This window comes from Cyanistes caeruleus, chromosome 4, assembly GCF_971803275.1.
Source record: "Cyanistes caeruleus chromosome 4, bCyaCae1.hap1.1, whole genome shotgun sequence".
In the NCBI taxonomy this organism is placed as follows: Eukaryota; Metazoa; Chordata; class Aves; order Passeriformes; family Paridae; genus Cyanistes; species Cyanistes caeruleus.
The window spans coordinates 58,692,088-58,711,792 of record NC_141704.1 but is presented as its reverse complement, the minus strand read 5'-3'; the positions used below and the strand labels follow the sequence as shown (position 1 = coordinate 58,711,792).

Genomic DNA, 19,705 nt, shown 5'->3' with positions numbered 1-19,705 from the left:
GATTGCCCTTTCTGGATCCAACAGTAGGGGCGTGGGAAGCTTTCAGATGTCATAGGGTAGTAGATAACATTTGAACATATGATTAGCTTTCGTGAGCTGTCTTTAGAAACCTTACATTTTTCCCCCACACACCTTAGCCAGAGATCCTTCCCTTGAGGTTTTGGGACACTTAAAATGTTGCTTTGCCAAAAATCAAGGATGTGGAGAAGGTTTTCCTGTGTGATGTCATGTTGCTGCCCTTTATAAGCCTCTGCAGAGAAGAAGGGATCCTGAGGATTCACACTCCAGGCACAAGGGGAGGCGAGGAGCAGACACTGACCCACCATGGAGCGGCGAACCATTCCCCAGGGCATTCCCTGCAGCTCCCTGCTCCTGCTGCTCTGCGGCCTGAAAGCTTCCCTCGCCTTTCCCAACTCCTCTCCACTGCTGAGTTCCAGCTGGGGCAATGGAGACCACCTGATGCACCTCTACACCGACACAGAGAGGAGCAGCTTCCATCTCCAAATCAACGCTGATGGCTACATTGATGGTGCTCCTCACCAAACCATCTACAGTAAGTGGCTTCCTACAGACCTCCATGGGAGCAGGGGAGGGACAATGACATTTTTTATTTCCTCACCACCTATAGAAAATCCCCTCTTCTCATTAGGCAGGCAGGCAGAGGAGTACAGTCATGGGATGGAAAATACACATCATTATAATTCTCCTTTCGCTTAACAAATAAAATTGGTCCAAAGAAATCTAATGGATAGGGAATTTCATTCCTTGCCTAGGACAACTAAAGTCCTATGGTTCCTGTAATGCCCTGAAAGGAAAAACCACCTGAATTATCCTTCACTTGATGATTTTGCCCCCAGTTTGTAGTGGAAGTTCCTATTAGAAGTTTTGATCTTCTAATGATATGCCCCAAATAACTACTTCCCACTGATGGTGCTACCAAAGGTAAACTGCACTGAGGGAACTCACCAGAGCAGTGCTGGAAAACTGATGACATCTATAAAATCTATATTTTGGGGTGGAGGGCTGAAAACTACTAAAACTTAAGTTTCAGTGTGCACAGAACATAGGCATGCAAAGGTCAGTTGGAAAGGGGAAATCTATGAAAGACCAGACTGGCATAAAAGAAATGTTGAGCCTTTGGGGCTCACAAGAAGAAACTATGCCCTAGTATCACTAAAAGGTTCTCAAACTGCGTCTTCACGGTTTATTTTATTATATATTTCACTATTCCTTCCTTTTTAATAGAGAATAATTTATTCTTCCTTTGCTTGGTCCAAACTCTTTAGTTACAAGACAAATTTGGCGGAGGGGAGGGGGGGTGTGTTAAGACTTAGGGTTTTTTATAGCATTTCAAAAATACTCTCTTAGCAGCATTCAAATCACAAGTAGCTTTGTATCATAAAATCAGGTTATTGTTATTATTATTAGTAGTAGTAGTAGTAGTAGATGATCTATTTTATACATGCAATTAAAAATCTAAGCCTAGATAATGAAGCTCTTACATAAGTAAATAAAGATGTTTTCTAAAGTTATAATTTAATTAATGAGGAAAAAGGATCACATTCTACAATTTTTTTAAGGAATTGATAATGAAACACTCACAGAAATGCTGGCACTGTCTTGCTATTTTTCCTACATATTTAAAGATTTTATAAAATTAATTTTAGATATGTTGGCCAAGAACCAGTGTGGGGTTTTATAGAACAACAAACAGCAAAATACCACATTTTTCCATATCTGCCATGAAACAAGCATAGCAGGATTTGGAATGGTGGAGCAGAAAAGATGGAATCAGACAACAAAAGGGATATTGAAAGGGAGGGTGACTGATTTTCTGCCACTGAGCCACCAGACAATGGGAAGTACCAAGTTCTGCACCAGGGTGGCATGACCTGGGTGTGCACAGATCTCATGGGTGGGACAATGCAACAGGCAGAGTCAAATGCAAGGAGCAGGTAAAGGAAAGTTGTTATTCCCGCTTTACCTGGCACCTGTGACATCACTCTTGGAGCACTACAGCAACTCAAATTCAAGTTGGATGAATTGAAGGTGGAGCTGGTCTGGCACAGGGTTTTCAAGGGGCCTTGATCATGATTTGTTGTGGTTTTAGTCAGCAAAAAGGATGTTAAGGGCAATGTAATCACAGAATCACAGTCTGGCTGAGGTTGGAAGGCACCACAGGGGGTCACCTGGTCCCACCTCCCTGCTCCAGCAAGGCCATCCCAGAGCACAGGACTGTGTCCAGATAGTTCTGGAATATCCCCACTGAGGAGACTCCACACTCTCTCTGAACAATCTGTTCAGGGCTCAGTCACTGCCCAGGACAGAATTTCTGTCTCCTGTCCAGGTGGAACTTCCTGGGATCAGTCCCTGCCTGTTCCTCTGGTGCCACTGCTGGGCACCACTGAAAAATACCACAGAGCAGTCACAAAGGTGAGGGGGACAAACTCCCCTTGGATGTGAGCAATGGCAGAACTGAGGGCAATTTGGGACTTCAGAGGGAAAAAAAGTTGTCTTTGGGAAGTTACTGCCACATTGGAACACGGCACCCAGAGAGGTGCCCTCCATCCTTGGAGTTTTCCAAAGCCACAGGAAACCTGATTTAGGGTGGATTTAGAGTGGGCAACAGTTCCAGGTCGTGTGGGAGGTTGGTTTGGACTCCCAGAGGTCACGTCCAGCCAGAGCATCCATGGATCTGTAAATGCAGTGTTGAAATGGATCTTGGATTTAATGTTTTGTTGTTCTGAACAGGTGCCTTAATGATCAAGTCTGAGGGTGCTGGCTCAGTAATAATCACAGGTGTGAAGAGTGGACGCTACCTGTGTATGGACATGAAAGGAAACATATTTGGCTCGGTGAGTGACCTATCCTAAGCCTTGAGGCTGAATGGACAGTGCATTCTGCTGCTGTGGTACACAGAACATAGGCATGCAAAAGTCAGTTGAAAAGGGGACTTTTCACTGGCCCACTTCCCCAGCCAGGGCAAGCCTGGTTAGCTGCAGGTGTGGGGGGAAGTGGTAGGGAAGATCTGACACTTAGGTCAAACTTTGCTCTCTCCTTTGATTGTATTAAGTTGTAGAGCTGACAAAAATCATCTGAGGTCCTGCCTGGGTGGGTGAGGATGAAATGAGATCCAGTGAGGGACCAATCTGTAGCATAGAGCCATGGGTGGGGACCCTCTGGGAGAAAACGGGGTTTATCATTAAAATTCTTTTGCTGAAAGCATGGACTTGCAACTCTGACCTACATTTGGGTCAGACACAGACCTGAGAGATTAGAAAAACACCTGCTGCACAATCTCATCCCTCTCTAACCAGTGTCTGTAATTCACCAGACTCCTCTGCTCACAGGTGTCATATTTTTTCCCCTCAGCATTACTTCAGCCAAGAAGATTGTGTGTTCACCCACAGGACGCTGGAAAACGGGTACGATGTGTACCAATCCCCCAAACACCACTTCTTGGTGAGCTTAGGCAGAGTTAAACAAGCCTTCTCCCCCGGTATGAATCTACCACCATACTCCCAGTTTTTGTCCAGGAGGAATGAGATCCCTCTCTTCCGATTCAACACCCCCGAGCCCCACAGACACACCAGGAGTGCAGATGTTGATCCGGTAGATCCTCACCAGATCCTGGTTCCGCAGAGGAAGGCCCCGGTGTTTGGCTCCTTGCAGCAGCAGCCAGCAGACTTTCCCCACATGCCCAGGGAGCCCATGAGGATCAACCAGAACGATGTGGTGAACCCCGATGATCCCCATGCTATGATGGAGGCCAGGAGGTACCCCAGCCCCCGCTTCTACATCACAAGATAACTGCGGCCCCCGTGCTCACCAGGTGAAGACAGGCAAAAGGAACTGTCTGTCACAGCCTGAATGCCAAAGTGGCTCTTAGAAACCTGGGAGACGTTGGGAGAAGTTCCTTAGCTTCAAATCTTGTTTTGTCAGTAAACTGCCATCTGTAAGTACAAGTCGGATTTTTCCAGCATGGGCTCTACTGGAAAGAAGATCCATTTTTAAAAAGAGTAACACAAATCAAACCTTTTGGGGTTCTGAATCACCTTACATTTGCTTCAATGAGGAAAACAAAAAAAGAAATCCCTTGTATGAAATGGGAAACTGATGTTATGTTACTGATGTAGAGACCTGGAGCATCTGTTATTCCAGCAGAGACAGGGAATCCTCTTAACTAGCAACATCCTGTCTAAGCACAGCAGACAAACTGCCAGGTGGTGTGTTATATCATTATATCAAAATTACCATGTCATATATCAAACATCTGAAGGGGCTACAAGGAAGCTGGAGAGGGGCTCTTTATCAGAAATTGCAGAGACAGGACAAGGGGAAATGGCTTCACACTGACAGAGAGCAGGTTTAGATTGTATATGAGGAAAAAATTGTTCCCTGTGAGGGTGCTGAGGCCCTGGCACAGGTTGCCCGGAGAAGCTGTGGCTGCCCCAACCCTGGAAGTGTCCAAGGCCAGGCTGGATGGGGCTCTGAGCAACTTGGGATAGTGGAAGGTGTCCCTGCCCATGGCAGGGGGTTGGAGTGGATGAGCCTTAAGGTCCCTTCGAACCCATTCTGTGATTTTTTGTTTTTAGCTTTTAAGTTAGAGCTTAAAAGATATATGTGAGGAGAGTTCTCTCCTCACCCATATGAGTTAAAAAAAGGTCACTCTGCTGTCATAGGAGCAGTAGACATGGAGTACTGGAGGAACTGACAGGACAACAGGACAGGATTAAAGGGAAAAAGAGCAATTTCTGACACTGAACCCAAGCTGAGGTTTTGAAAAAAAGAGGAGAGTCTCACTCTCTCTCAAGTGGCTCTCGATCACAGTTCTACATATACTAAATTCTAACATCCCAATATGGGAATAAAGATCATTAGTTTTGTATATTTCCAACACAGAGAGAAGTACTAGGATTAACAATAATCAATTGTGTGTTAAACAGGATGTTTTGTTTTGCATAATACTGAACTCTACAGGGGAAAAAAAAAATGTTTTATAAGGATCAAAGGATTAATATTTAGACTATAATGAAGACTCTCATCTAATGAGTGTAAATTAGGTTTTAGAAAAGGAATGTTCAATTAGCATCCATGTTTGTATTCAGTTCTGAGCAGATATCAGATGCTTTATACTTGTAGGAGTGAAATTAGTATTTATTAGGAGATCTCTAATGGTGACAAAACCTTTTCCCTAGATTGTTTTATGCTTTGAGTAAGTTCACTTTGAAAAAGCTATTCTTGAACTCTTCAGAAATCAGGTGCAAGGCACTAATGAGCAGCACAAAATCCAGTGCGGCAGAGATTTGAGGTTTTTATTTTGTGGGGTTTTTTTCTCATGCTGAAACACAGATTCTTCTGTTCTGCTTATTTTGAGTATTTATCAGCTTGACAACAATTTGAAGTGGTACACTGCTCCTCAGAGTGCTCATGGCAGCAAAGAAAGAACACTAAATTGGATGCTGTTCTTTTTTTCTTTCTTATGAAGTAGTTCACTGAAGCCACTGGAGTTACATCAGTGCAACAAAATCAAAATAAGAACCCCCTGGGCTTCTTGCTTTCATTTAATTTTTTCTGAATTAGCACAACAGCAGGACTGCTGACAGCTTTTAAAACAATCTATTTCCATCCCCCCTATATTAGTATATATACACAATATCTCTTTATCTACCACATCCAACTCATTATGTTGGAAAAGTCATAGGTCCTGATTCTGCTCTTAGAATGGTTTCCCTAGATGGAGAGATTCCTAATTAGTATAATTACTTAGGAACACAGGACAAGCCAAATGATAAGGATTAGTCCAAGAGTTCCATCTCTTGGAATTTGTTTTTCTAAAGTTATTGTGGTTTTTGATTAATTTCTGAACAAAAAGAGTGATTCAAAGAAATAAAGGGAATTGCAGGCAGGCAGACAGTCATGCAGTTGTGCTTTTTCTTGCTTATTCAAAATACAGCAAGACTTTTTAACTTGCTGACTATACAGTGGAGAGGTGTGATTTTATTTATGTTCTAGTTTGATATCTTTACTTGATTCCTATACTGTTATTCTTGGCTTTTGCTCCCTGTGAGCTCTGGATTTCAAGTACACCAGCAAAGTTTGCATTTTGCATTAATTGTTGGAAGCTCCACAGAGCTCTTCTCTAGGACTCTGAGGCAACTGACCCACAACTGGAACCACTAAAAGCTCTGTCCACATTAAATATTGGTGGGGTTAAATCTATAGACCATCTCTATATTCCTGCACTAGAACAGAGTAAGAAGGGTTGATCACTCTATCAGTAGCCAGGGGATAAGTAAGCTAAGACTGAATAGATGGTGGATTTTCCATCAAAATGAGTAATTTCAACTATAGGCAACCGTATCAAAACTTAAAAGAATTTATTCTTCAATGGAGATGCTGGAAATCACCAGCTAGCAAGAAAGCATTACTTATTTATGTCACAGTATTTATTTATTTATTTGAGTGGGTCTTAAATCCCACAGAATATTTATATGTATTTATAATAATGTGTTATAGAGACTATAATTCCTTTTATAAAAGTATCAATAAACTTTTCCATTCTCTCCAATTTCCTTTTATAAAAGTACCAATAAACTTTCCATTCTCTCCAAATGGTGGATTCTGCATTATCTGTTCAAGCTTCCCCTTCCAGAAGTACTTGAGTGAACACATAAATGGTAGCAGCAGTGTCTGAAAATGTTTGTGTGCTACTGTCCCCTGTAAATTCCAGCCTCACAGGTTGCAGCTTCCTAGGTGTTTCATGCACCCCAAATATAAAAGTTCTGCAAAAGATGATGAGAGAATGAGTGTCTTTGTAGGTCTAGACTGACCATGAAGGGATTTTAACCTCTATTGGGAAATGTCTTTTACAAGCAGTGGGAAACACCAGGTCTGTCAGTTCAGTTCTGCTGGGAATTATTTGTGATCCTGCCTCAAAGATCTTGGGATAAAAGATACTCGGTAAATTAAAAGCCTCTGCAGGGAGGGCTCAGAGCAGGGCCCAGGCTCTGCTCTGGGGGGCCCAGCAATGGCACCAGAGGAACAGGCAGGGACTGATCCCAGGAAGTTCCACCTGAACATGAGGCAGAACTTCAGTGCTGAGCAGTGACTGAGCCCTGAACAGATTGTCCAGAGAGGGTGTGGAGTCTCCTCATTGGGAATATTCCAGTCTGGACACAATCCTGTGCCCTGTGCTTTGGGATGGCCCTGCTGGAGCAGGGAGGTGGCACCACATGAGCCACTGTCAGGGTCCAGCCATTCTCTGAAGACTCAAGCAGTTGTAAGACTGGAGGTTCATCATGTCCTCCTCTGCATGCCATTCTGCCCCACATAGTTATTGATGATGCCTTCCCACTAATATTTCCACATTCATGTATTTTTATTTGAAGTCATTACCAAAAAAATTCCCCCTAAGGAACTTAAATAGCAACTTTACTCCAGCTCAGTACTTGACCTTGGACATTACCAATTCTATGCCCACTAATTCCTTGCATACCTTCTTCACCATGTTTTTTCTCCTAAGCAACATTTGTTTTCCAGCTGAGCTGATGGTTTCCATTCTGGCATTAAGTATTCAATTAAGATTCACCTAGATAATATTTCATTTTTCCCTTGCCTATACATTAGTTAACTTCATCAAAGAACTACCCATTTAGTCTAGTGAACTACTTATGGTAAAAACTCATTTAATTAGATTCCAGGTTTCATTTACCTCTCTTGTCTATAATTATTCTCTCCTTCAGAATTTGTTGCATTAACCATTATTTAAATTTCTCTGGAGAAGTAGAATGAAGTTGTGTGATTCTTGGGACTGTCCCATGCAGCACCAGGAGATGGACTCAATGATTCTTGTTGGTCCCTTCCAACTCAGGATATTCCACGATTCTGAAACTAATTTTATGATTCCTGCCCTTCTGAAACCAAACCCCCTTTTTTCACCTCAGCTTTTAAATTCAGTAAATTCACTTTTCAATGGCCAGCTCTTCCAAAATAGATTCAGGACTTACTACATTCAAGTCTGGTGCACCACCCTGCTCCCATTCAGCTGGATGACACAGCTGGGCATCAGAAGGAAAGAACATTACACTCAATGGAGTCTTGCCTGGCCCTCAGGTGCTTTCCTCTGGTGACCACTAACAGCCTGCTTAAGATTCCTGGGTTTTCCCATTCCAGTGGCTCTGCCATATCCATAGATACAAGAGAAGCAGCTCACAAATCACTGTGCAGTTAATTTGTGCCCATGCAGCTGCCATTTGCCTGGGATTACAAAGATCCAAAAACCTCAGACTCACAGCCCTCAAAAGCAGGACACATCTGGGGGAAATCTGACATTTTTAAGTCCAGGCATGTGGCCTGTGGATCTGAGGCAGCCAAAAGCTTGGATAGATACTGCATCTGATTTAAATTCTGTTCTAAATGAAAAAAAAAGGGGGAAAACCCTCCTCCTATTGCAAGGCAGAGCTATATCTGGAAAAAAAAGATCTGTAGGAGTAGAGAAAATATCTTTGCTTTAGAGGAAGGAAACTGTTGTACTAGCAGAGCTCTCTGCCCACTGGCTGCTTGAGGAGAGGCAGACCTGTGAGATGGAGCCAGTATCCATTGGCACTACTGAGTAATCCCTCAAATATTTATGTTCTGTTACTATTCCTAACAGACCCTTCTATTGCTGCAGCTCTTCTTTCCCATGATCCCAATAAACTGCACAGATTTACTGCACACGTGCACAAGAGTCACCTGACCAGAAAAAACCTTTAGTCTCAGTGTCAATATAAAAACTTAAAAAGAGGAGTACTATTCACAGACCTAAATAAAACAGCTTTTAGAATTAGCTTCAGAAGCTTCCAAAATTAGTGACTTTTTAATGCAGAGGGAACCTGACATAACAAAGGAGATGTAACAAGTACAACTATTTTGTGGCAGGCTATACCCCACCTAGGCTGGTGCCCTGTCTCCAGCAATGTCAAGAGCAGATACTGAGGGAAAAAGCATACCTGGACAACTGCAGGACACTCTTGACTGCTTGTACTCCCTTGGCCACTGGCAGATGTGTTTGCAGCATTTTTGCGTATTTTACAAAGTCTGAACTGGGAGATTCTGATGCATTTTCACTGAAAAATGTGACTTCATTAGGATAGGAGCTGTTTAGAAAATCTGAGTGGTTTCATCCTTTGGTATTTTTCTTGTTAGGCACCATGGTACCATCTACCTGCCCTGTGTGAGAGTTACAAGAGGTATTTGGTAACAGTAAGTTAAAGAAAACAATCACAGAGACAGGTTTCTTAGACTGGATTTAAATTTTAACAACCTATAAATACAAAAAAGAAGGTAAAGCATATTATAGAGGAAGAGTCAAAAATCCCTCTGGGAATAGTGTGACCCAAGCAGTGTCAAAGAACTTAATAAAGAAGCACACGTTCTCCTAAGTTATGGCATCATCAACAAGAACAAAACATGAATTACCTGCTTGGGAGCAGGCAAGAAAGAAAAAGAAACCTTCTAAAGTGAGAAGCACCTAGCCACTAGTGTGTTTTGAAATATTTGATGAAATGACAGACTTAGGGAGAAAAACATGTCACATCTCCACTCATCCTCTTGCATTTTCAACTCCGTTAGTCTGGCTCCAAGAATAGATGGAATGACTGACAAAATTCAGGACATGGCAGTTCCAGTGGTTCAAAGCACTGTCAGGAAAATTCCCTGCTATGTAAGTGACCTGCCTGAAATAAACTGGCACTGCCAGGGACAGGCAAATTCAGAATGAACTCCTGCCCCACGCTCCTACTATTAACCCTGTTAGAAATCATAATGAAATATTTTCTATCTTCATTGGCTGTGACCATCACCTGAGTATTGGGGAGTGTTCTAGGAAGATGCATTTCACAAAGAGCTTGAGGAGTCTGTGCAAAAGTTGTATTCCCATTTTAACTTCCTGTGAAGACTTATTTGCTTCAGTATATTGAGAAGGAATTATTTTATTACTGAAAAAGAGCTATGGACACTTTTAAACAACATCAGCCCTAAGAGTCTTTTTCACAGTAAAAGGTCAGGAAGGAAAGAAAGGAAGTTATGTGATCTGAGCAAAGCTTCACAGGTCAATACTAAGGAAGATTTTTACCTCAAAAGAAATACAGATGAAATGGGAGTTCTATTCAGGAGCCTTTAATTTTTTATTTTTTTTTAAACAGGCTTAAAATATGCGAACGAAGAAAAAATATGTGAATCTTATAAATAACATAAACCAGATAAGCTTACACTGTAACACCACAAACACCCCAGTGGGGAAAGAATGCAGTATTAACACCAACAATCACCAAACAATCAAACTTGCCTCATTCTAGGCAAAAATAGAATCAAGTGCATGACCACAGCTGACAGAAGGATTCCAGTCAGGTACAACTCACCCCAGAGAGAAAGTTCCTCCTCCACAAAAGAGACCATTACTACGTGCACACGAGGTTCCTCATCCTGCTCACAGTTAAAAATAAATACTCTGTGTTTGTGTACAGTGCTCTTCAACAGAGATCTCAACAACCTGAACAATTTCTTAGGAATTACTCCTGGCGAGGTAGGTTTATCATCATTCCCACTTTACAAACAGAAAGGAGTCTTGTCCAGAGGCTCACAGATATTCAGTGTCAGAGTCACACCCCCTGGCTCTGCACCAAACCTTTCCCACTGGGCAATGCTCCTTCCTAGGTTCTACTATTGCATTCAAAAATTTATTTTAAGACAACATGTTATGTTTCATATTACAATATAATTTTTTGTAATAAAACATGAATACAGTATAGCTCAGCTTTGAGGTACCACTCCTCTCCCCTCCCCAACTCCTTCACTTGGAGGTAACCAAAACGATTATGGAGTAATGCAAAGGAGTTGTTTGAAATATGTGCTGTAGGAGCAGATATGCAAGTGACTGCAAGTATTATGTTTCTGAGAACAGAGAATGTTTTATTTTGCAACTGCCAACTTATACTGGGCACTAGGACCATGCAAATTGTGGTTTTAAGATGGCAAGCAGTTGCATGTCTCCCTGTTTGCAGTTTAGGGCCAGCAATTCCAATCCCAGTAATTATTACAGATACTTTTCCCAAGCTTAGCAAAATTGTGAACTAATCCCACTTTCCCCCCCACAGAGACTCTTAAAACACTTTTGAAGCTACACATTCACAGTTCCCACATCCACTAAGTGAGAGTCTTGGTTAAGACAGACACATGTGATTTTGGGTTTTAACAAATTCCCATTTTCAAGTTTTATAATGAAATGACTGATTCCAGTATTTGGACTGACAGAAGACAGCTGGGACTTCGTTAAATTTGCTGGTAAGGTACAGTTGAGATCTGAAACAAAATAGCCAATCCAGTTCCTCATGTAGGCTCCATGACTCACCACCAAAATATTGGCATCTAATACCATGGAAGATCCACTGCCCTCAGAGCTCGGCTCTGCCTCACAGCAGTCGTTTGTCCAAGGGAAAACAAACTGTTCTCCAGATGTTCCTGAGCTCCTGCCTGGTGCATCAGGCTTGCTGTGCTCCTTCTGCTCCAACTCAACAGCCAGCTGGCACAGGAACTCAAAAAAATCCCTCGCACGCTCTCTCACCTGCAGGGAAAGGCCGAAAGGGAACCTTGTGAAGAACGAAGAGTTTGTTGTGAAGCAAGCACAGATTTGGCCTTTCAGAAATCTGACACGTAACTACTTCAATTAAAAGACAAAGGTTTCCCACAGACAAGACTCAGAAGCCAATGTAAGTTACTGACTGCTGTTCAAACACCCCTGCCCTCCAGAGAGCAATTGCTATCATCCTCCCGTGAGGCAGAGCTTCATGAGGAGTCAGTCTCAAAACTAATATTTTAGTTATAAAGAGATTCCCCACTTGGCAGCCACTGTTATGAGACCAAGCAGCATTTTTTAGCTTACAGAATATCTCTAGTTGGGCTGAGCTCTCAGTGGGAAGCTCTCAATAGCTGCAACTGCACTGATAAAAAACCCTAGAAAGCAGGGCCTAAATAAATAAATAAATAAATACCATACTTCATCCAGTGTTTCTCCTCCAGGAGGTGTGAATGAAGGACATTGCTCTCCAGCATCCTTTGCCATAGCCTTGAGGTCAGCCAAAGGCCTTCCTTCTGCAACTCCGTATTTCTGTAAGGGAAAAAGGGGGTTTGGCAGGATGTGTCAGGTCTCCTGTGCCCCTTCCAGAGGCTGCAAACAGCTCTTCACAGCTTTGCCTTCCTGGATTCTCAAGGCTTAGCTATCTTTTACATTTTATCCCAGTTTTGGGCAAGGAAATGTCTTTATACACATGCTTTTAAACTGCATATATATAGATATATAGGTAGGTAGGTAGGTAGATGACAGAAGGCAGGCAGGCAGGCAGGCGGGAAGGCAGGAAGGAAGGCAGGAAGGAAGGCAGGCAGGAAGGAAGGAAGGAAGGAAGGAAGGAAGGAAGGAAGGAAGGAAGGAAGGAAGGAAGGAAGGCAGGCAGGCAGGCAGGCAGGCAGGCAGGAAGGAAGGCAGGAAGGCAGGAAGGCAGGAAGGCAGGAAGGCAGGAAGGCAGGAAGGCAGGAAGGCAGGAAGGCAGGAAGGCAGGAAGGCAGGAAGGCAGGAAGGCAGGAAGGAAGGAAGGCAGGAAGGAAGGAAGGCAGGAAGGAAGGAAGGAAGGAAGGAAGGAAGGAAGGAAGGAAGGAAGGAAGGAAGGAAGGAAGGAAGGAAGGAAGGAAGGAAGGAAGGCAGGAAGGAAGGATAAAACAAACTAAGAGCAGCATCTCATTTAAAGCACAGACATTCAAAACATGACCCTCATCCTAATCTTTGCATGGAGACTTTTTTCTTCCTCTGAAAGTCATCCCCAGCATACAAAATTCAAGTATCTTTGTGACAGAGGTCACAGTGCAAGTGCTTTTGTACATAGCCCTTCACTTGAGGATAAACTCCATTTTCTTTTTACTTGCAGGAGGCTACAGGAAATTATTTTTCACATGTAAGAAGCCAGTCTTTTCTCTAAAGACCTGTGAAGTCTTCACAACAGAGGATGGGTTCAATTCAGAATTTTTGAAAAAGACATTAAAAAAAAGGAAACAAAACCATGCAATTAAAAGTAAATAAGGCCTTGCTGATTTCAAGGGAAGAACTGGAATTTCTGAAAGAAAAAAGATTCAAACAGGAAATGCTACAATCACATGCTGCTCCGTAAACACTGTATCTTACTTTATTTAAATCATTAAGGCATGATAGCTACAAAGTTCATCACTTAATTTTGGCTCTGCTTCACCATTCTGCAAACATCACATCATTGTCTCTGATGTGAATAGTATCCAGTGATTAAAAACACATCAAATAGTGGTCTCCACTGCTAAATCTACCATTTAATGAGGCAAGATACCCATCAGCAGGAAGTTCCATTTTAAAATTGTTCAATATTTGATAACGAATTCTTTTGGCACTTACTCTCTCTCGCAGTCTTGCATCGTACTTGATTTCCAAATCTTTGCAAAACCTGTTTTTCCCTAGAATGGCAGCAGCAGTCTAAAAAATGAACATACAGTCACATCATCTGGACAGAACATAGACACACCTCCTTACACCATCACAGCCAAGGTGAATCCCATCAGCAGCATCTGACAACCCAAACCAACAAAATACAAAGTTTTTCAGCTACCAGTCTGGCAGAATTGGATAGATGGCCCAGGCCAGGCCATAAAAATAGAAAAGATGCAATCTTCTGGCAGTTCCTTTCCAATTCAAAGTCCAGAACAGCTGAAGACATAGTACCCATGAGAGGTGGGCAGCAGAGTTTACTGCGATAAGAGTCACATCTTCTCTTGAGTAGAAAACAGAGCAATCATGTCCACACATTGTTTACATGTAGCACATGGGCCAGACTCACAGTTGTGTCCCCTGAAACTGCTCAGTTAATCCAACTGAAAAAACATCTGACACCTGTCTGGCTGCCACAGCCAATCCTTAGGGCTGGAAGGGACCTCTGGAGATCACCTTGCCCAGGCAGGTTCACCTGGAGCAGGTGACACAGGAGCTTGTCCAGGTGGGTTTGGAATGTCTCCAGAGAGGAAGACTCCAGGCCCTCCCCACGCAGCTGTTCCAGGGCTCTGCCACCCTCAATATGCAGAAATTCTTCCTCTTGCTGAAGTGGAACTTTTTGTGTTTTGGTTTGTGTCCATTTCTCCTCATCCTGTCACTGGGCACCACTGGAAAGAGCCTGGCACCATCCTCTGACACCCCTTGGAGATTTTATTTGCATTAATAAGATCCCCTTTCAGTCCTCTCCAGACTAACCAGACCCAGCTCCCTCAGTCTCTCCTCATAAGAGAGATGCTCCAGACCCCTCATTATCTCTCTGGCCTCCACTGGGTCCTCTCTGGTAGCTCCTTGTCCTTCTTGGGAACCAGAGAATGGCTGACCTGCTGCTGGTTCTTACAGGCACCCAAGTGTGAAGGCTGCACTGGCTTCACAGACAGTTTGGGCCATTCAAACATCCACACCCAATCAATCTGACATTTAAAGAACTCATTTTGAAAATGCTCCTTGGATTCTGGCACAAGTAAGCAGCCTTGTACTACTGGCACATTTAACATAATGCTTAGGACAAATTTAGTCTTGGAAATTTAAGCTTCTGTCAAAGAGTAACGCAGACATAAAGATAGGGTTGAATACAGTTCCTTGTGTATATGCACAACACAGTTATTTGTATGATTATATGCAGGAATTTCCTCTTTTGCAACAGAACTTGTACATTCCTCCCATACTTGAGCTGTGAAGCGACAGTGTAGTAACAGGCTCTTCACAGAACTGCAGCTGCCAAGAAAGCGAGTTCCGACCACATAGAAACTTCAGCTTTACACATCTTTGGGAAAGCTTTCCCAACATCTGGACAGCTTGTCAAACAAATGGCAAAACACATTTCCTGTATGTAAAGGAAAAATTCAGGTCCTTCACATTAGGAAAGTGAAATTCTGAAAGTGCTTCTCATGGAAAAGGCTGTCTCTAATATAAGAAAACAAATCCCAAACCAATTCCCATAAGGGAGGCATGCAGCACTGACAGTTTTATGAAAGTTAGAAAGCACTCTTAATGTTTTAAAATATCATCACTGCCATTCACACACGTAAAAGAAGTGACTGTCATGTCAGGCAGCTACTCTGCATTTTTAAAATATCCAACTATTGCACTCTTCCCTCCTTGTCTCTTTTGTTTTCTGCTTAAGCTGTGCTGCTACAGCAGCTTCTGGAATTGTGCTGCAAAATCGATGAGCAATGTTGGTTGATGATGTATGTTACAAGGAAATAAAAGGAGATTTATACTACATTTGGTTGATCTGGTTTACAGCAGTTTCGTAGACTTTCTGCAGGACAACACAGCAAAAAAGCAAGCAAACAAGAATGGCTTAGGAGTTTCAACCCCCTACATGTCTCTTGAAAACACAGAATCAGTAACAGAAGAGACAATTAAAGATAGGGCTGCCACAGGAGACATAACCTTCCTAAAACAGCTGATCTCAAGCTTTAAAAGTTTGGTTCCCTAATTTTGAGTATTTTGTAATCCTACACACAAGGTCACATGTATTTTTTCCTCTTTATTTAATTTATATTCCATATTTACTGCATTAAGGCAAGAGGTGTGACATGCCTCACAAAATCCAACATCTCTGTACATTTAATGATCCTTGTACTGATTTCACAGCAAAACTTGACCTTGCCTGCACTGGTCTGCATACCTCAGAAGAACACAGCACACAGCCACAGTACCTGGGATAGCACAATGTCACAGCCAATATGGTTTGCTTTTTCAGAGAAAAACTCACTTCTGTCTGTGACACCTCAAAGCCCCCATTACTCCTTCAGCAAGAACAATGCCAATATAAAATAATGGCAAATCATGGAATCATGGACTGGTACGGGTTGGAAGGGACCTTAGAGATCATCCAGTTCTAACCCCCTGCCACAGACAGGAACACCTTCTCCTATCCCAGGCTGCTCACAGCCCCATCCAACCTGGCCTTGGACACTTCCAGGGATCCAGGGGCACCTTTTGGCTCTGTCACTGCATTATTTTCGCATCACCAACAGCAAATAAATGCCAGATTCAGAAGCCAGTTGTTGCCTCAAGAAGCACTTACCTGCTTTGCTCGAAGGAGGTCACTTGAAAAGACATGGGTAAACTTCACATTACTGAGAAATAAACCAGCAGCATCTGCTTGCCTGAAACCAGTTGCAGAGAGTGGCTCATCCACTCCTTGACCTACAAAATAAAAACCCCACAAGATAAAGATATGCAAATTTTAGACCAGCTGACCAGCGGCATGTCAGCAATAAAGAAACTGCCCAGTCATAAGAAAATCTTTCTCTTTTAATAAAGCCAAGCATTAGGAAAAGTCACTGCTCTTCTGGTCTTCCCTAAACTCAGTCATGCTAACTTAATGATAAAAAAGAGTAAAATCTAGGAAGACAAAAGGATCACTATCAATGATAATTACATTAATCTATACCTTTGACAAATTTAAACATAAAACAGAGACCTACATTTAACAGAGGTCACCGGTCAGATTCCTGCAAGAGGCATCTCACAGCTGAAACTTTATAAACAGATTTGTTAAATATAAGTAAGAAAGAGGACAATACCACTGAGAGAATGAGATGCAAACACAATCTGTTCCAATCTCTTCCTCTCCACCTCACACTCTGGCACTAATGCTCATGCAAACTGGAGCAAACCTAGCTGGAAAGCAGCAAACCTCCCAGAAATTGTTTCCAGCCAGAAAGTCTGTGAGAATAACTGGTCTCAGAGCTCTAAGACAGTGTTGAAAGAAGCAGCTTTGGACATCCAACGTAAGTTGAACAGGTGTGCTCCTGCCACAGCTCAGAGTCTGCAGAAGAACCCAGAACTGTGGGAGAGGGACAAATATGTAACAGATTGCTACATCCACACCTTTTACCCATTCTAGTTTTGCAGGAAGCCAGAGCAGAGAGGATGAAATTCACATCAGATTCAGAACAAAGAAAATAAACTATTTTCACCCAGAAAACACACAATCCAACAGCAAAAGACAGGACACCAGAAGTCCAAGTTCGGAGCACCTCATCTGTAATTCAGACACGTGAGATGTCTGACTCCAGTGTGCTGGTAAAGGCCTTACACCTCTCTAAACATAAAATGCTTGCCCAAAACCAGAAGCTATGCTGTCTCTACACTGGAGAGGAACCCACTACATGTCATTTGACCCAAGGTGCTAGGAATTCAAAAGACATCATCAATATTTTTAACTAAGTAACACAGGAGAATATTCTTTACGCATCTTATTATGAGCACAAATCCATGTTGCAGGAACCGGAAATGGCAGTATCACAGAGGGAAGAAACTAGGGTTAAACAATTCTACTAGGGTTAGCACAATTCTCCTTCACAACATGAAGTATTGTAGGAAGTTCATTTATTCAGAGTACAACCCCAGCCTTGATTTTCCTACAGCACACATCCAGGCAGTTCAGTGTGTTCAGTTCTGGGTGTACAAGCCAGCAGCCACTAAGACGAAGTCTAGTTTTAAACGTGTCTAATCAAGACTGCCTTCCTAAGAAGAGCTGGAATTGAACATTTCAAGCATTTAAACAACCTTTACTTTACATTCTCCCTTGCCCTACTGCAGATTTTTACTGCAAGTAACAGATTCCCTTCTTGAGGCAACAGCCTCCTTCACATCACTTTATCTGGATCTTTATCCATCCTTCTGCAGCTCCTTTTCCCAAACTTCACATTACTGGGATTTAACACAGTGCTATGGAGTACTTTGTAAAGGTGCTGCTACCATTTCACTTGATAACATGCAACCTATTTTTTCCCTGCGTAGAAAAAGGAACTTTTCTAATACTCCTGTTAAAACACAAAATACATCAGCATCTGTTGATATTCTACGGAGGATGACTTAAAATCTTCTGTAACATTATGAAAGCCATGTCCTGGCTTACACATAAAGCCTCTAAAGGTTTACAGTATTACTGCTTAATAACACCTGAGCAGTTGGTGACAGGATTTCACCATGATTTTCCATCTCTAACCAGCAACAGAATAACTCTTACTAACCTTGCAGTATCTTGTCTTTGTTGTATCTTGTTTCTCCACTGAAAGAGATTGTAAACAACAACAAAAAAAATTAACTTCTCATCATTTTAGTGTATTTTAAAAACGTTGTTGCATTAAATACCAACAAGAGACAGCAGCACCTGAACGTAAAAAAAATGAGACACAGTGCAACAAACTCTTTTCAAAACAATGCACACAAAGATTTTATAACAATAAAAAATCATTTTCAAAACAATTCCAATCATGCTGCCAGTTTTTAATGAGACAAAGCTATTTGGAATAAAAGTAAGAGAAGTGATTTCTTAAATTTATCATAAATACAGCACAATTTATCTGTAACAACTACACCTCTGTGCTGGAGAGGACAAAGCTGCCGGAAGACTCTGGAGCCCTCTTTTGACAAGCATGTGTTGGCAACTGGTTCTCTGAACTTTATAGGGAACCAATTCCAGAGACTATCAAGGGTAGCAGCAGAGCTGCACACCTGGAAGAAACAGAGCCTAGGAAGTCAGAGCAGAAGAAATCATAGACTCATGGAATGATCTGAGTTGGAAAAGACCTTAAACATCATCCAGTGCCAACCCCCTGGCATGGGCAGGGACACCTTCTACTATCCCTAGGTTGCTCAGAGCCCATCCAACCCAGCCTTGGACACTTGCAGGGGTGGTGCAGCCACAGCTTCTCTGGAAAACCTGTGCCAGGGCCTCACCACCCTCAAGGGAACAATTTCTTCCTCATATCCAATCTAAACCTGCTCTCTGTCAGTGTGAGGCTATTCCCTCTTGTCCTGTCACTCCAGGCCCTTGTCAAGAGTCTCTCTCCATCTTTCCTGTGGGTTCCCTTCAGGCACTGCAAGGACACAGTGAGGTCACCCCAAAGCCTTCTCTTCCCCAGGCTGAACAATCCCAATTGTTCCCTCAGCCTTTCCTCCCAGCAGAGCTGCTCCATCCCTCTGATGCCCTTGGTGTCCCTGCTGTGGCCTGGCTGCAGCAGCTCCCTGTCCTTCCTGTGCTGGGCCCAGGGCTGGATGCAGCCCTGCAGGGGGGGCTCAGCAGAGCCGGGCAGAGGGGCAGAATCTCCCTTCCCTGCTGCCCACGGGGTTCATAGTAAAGGAGAAAAAAAGCTCAGCTTTCCTTCAAATTAAGGAGTTTTCTCCTGACAGTTGCAGGAAGCTGAAGCTACTTGATTCAGTCAGCTATAAACCTCTGTTAATAGAGTGGGAGAAAAAGTCTCCTTTGGAATTCCACCCAAGTCACAACCACCAATTTTTTAACGTTTCAAGGGAAAAATGTTCACACCACCACTCCTACCCTTGCCCCTCCTGAGAGCTTTTGCTCAGCTTCCCCCTCCCGCCGCCCGTGACCGAGGAGGGGACGCGGCCCCCGGGACGCCGCCACCGCCGGGGATGCGCGGGCGGTACTCACTGCCGCACGACGGTCAGCCCGACCCGAACCATGGCGCACGGCAGCTCAGGTGAGCGCAGATGTGCGCAGGTATGGCCAGATGTGCGCGCAGGTGAGCGCAGATGTGCCCAAAGCTGCGCGCAGGTGAGCGCCGGTCCCACAGCCCGCACTGCGGCGCCGCGCGCCCCGCCGTGACGTCATGGCCC

The 19,705-nt window shown here is 43.1% G+C and overlaps 2 protein-coding genes across 2 annotated transcripts; one reads left to right on the top strand and one right to left on the bottom strand.

Moving 5' to 3' along the window:
- The first annotated feature begins 247 nt into the window (after nt 1-247).
- On the top strand, nt 248-6,615 carry FGF23 (fibroblast growth factor 23). Its single transcript, XM_023927919.2, has 3 exons — nt 248-553; nt 2,752-2,855; nt 3,373-6,615. The coding sequence occupies exons 1-3, from the start codon at nt 325-327 to the stop codon at nt 3,808-3,810; spliced, it is 771 nt and encodes a 256-aa protein (XP_023783687.1). The 5' UTR covers nt 248-324; the 3' UTR covers nt 3,811-6,615.
- Nucleotides 6,616-10,145: 3,530 nt separating this feature from the next.
- On the bottom strand, nt 10,146-19,694 carry TIGAR (TP53 induced glycolysis regulatory phosphatase). Its single transcript, XM_023927726.2, is given in 7 exon segments — nt 10,146-11,174; nt 11,177-11,605; nt 12,038-12,148; nt 13,454-13,531; nt 16,140-16,261; nt 18,097-18,134; nt 19,521-19,694. Coding segments are annotated over 7 exon segments (840 nt in total). The 5' UTR covers nt 19,553-19,694; the 3' UTR covers nt 10,146-11,144.
- Between the last annotated feature and the right edge of the window lie 11 nt (nt 19,695-19,705).

Bases quoted from the DNA above. Each gene is read 5' to 3' on its own strand.
- FGF23 (XM_023927919.2), top strand. From the start codon at position 325: ATGGAGCGGCGAACCATTCCCCAGGGCATTCCCTGCAGCTCCCTGCTC. The intron at 554-2,751 runs GTAAGTGGCTTC...TGTTCTGAACAG, and splicing joins TCCTCACCAAACCATCTACA to GTGCCTTAATGATCAAGTCT. The intron at 2,856-3,372 runs GTGAGTGACCTA...TTTTCCCCTCAG, and splicing joins AAGGAAACATATTTGGCTCG to CATTACTTCAGCCAAGAAGA.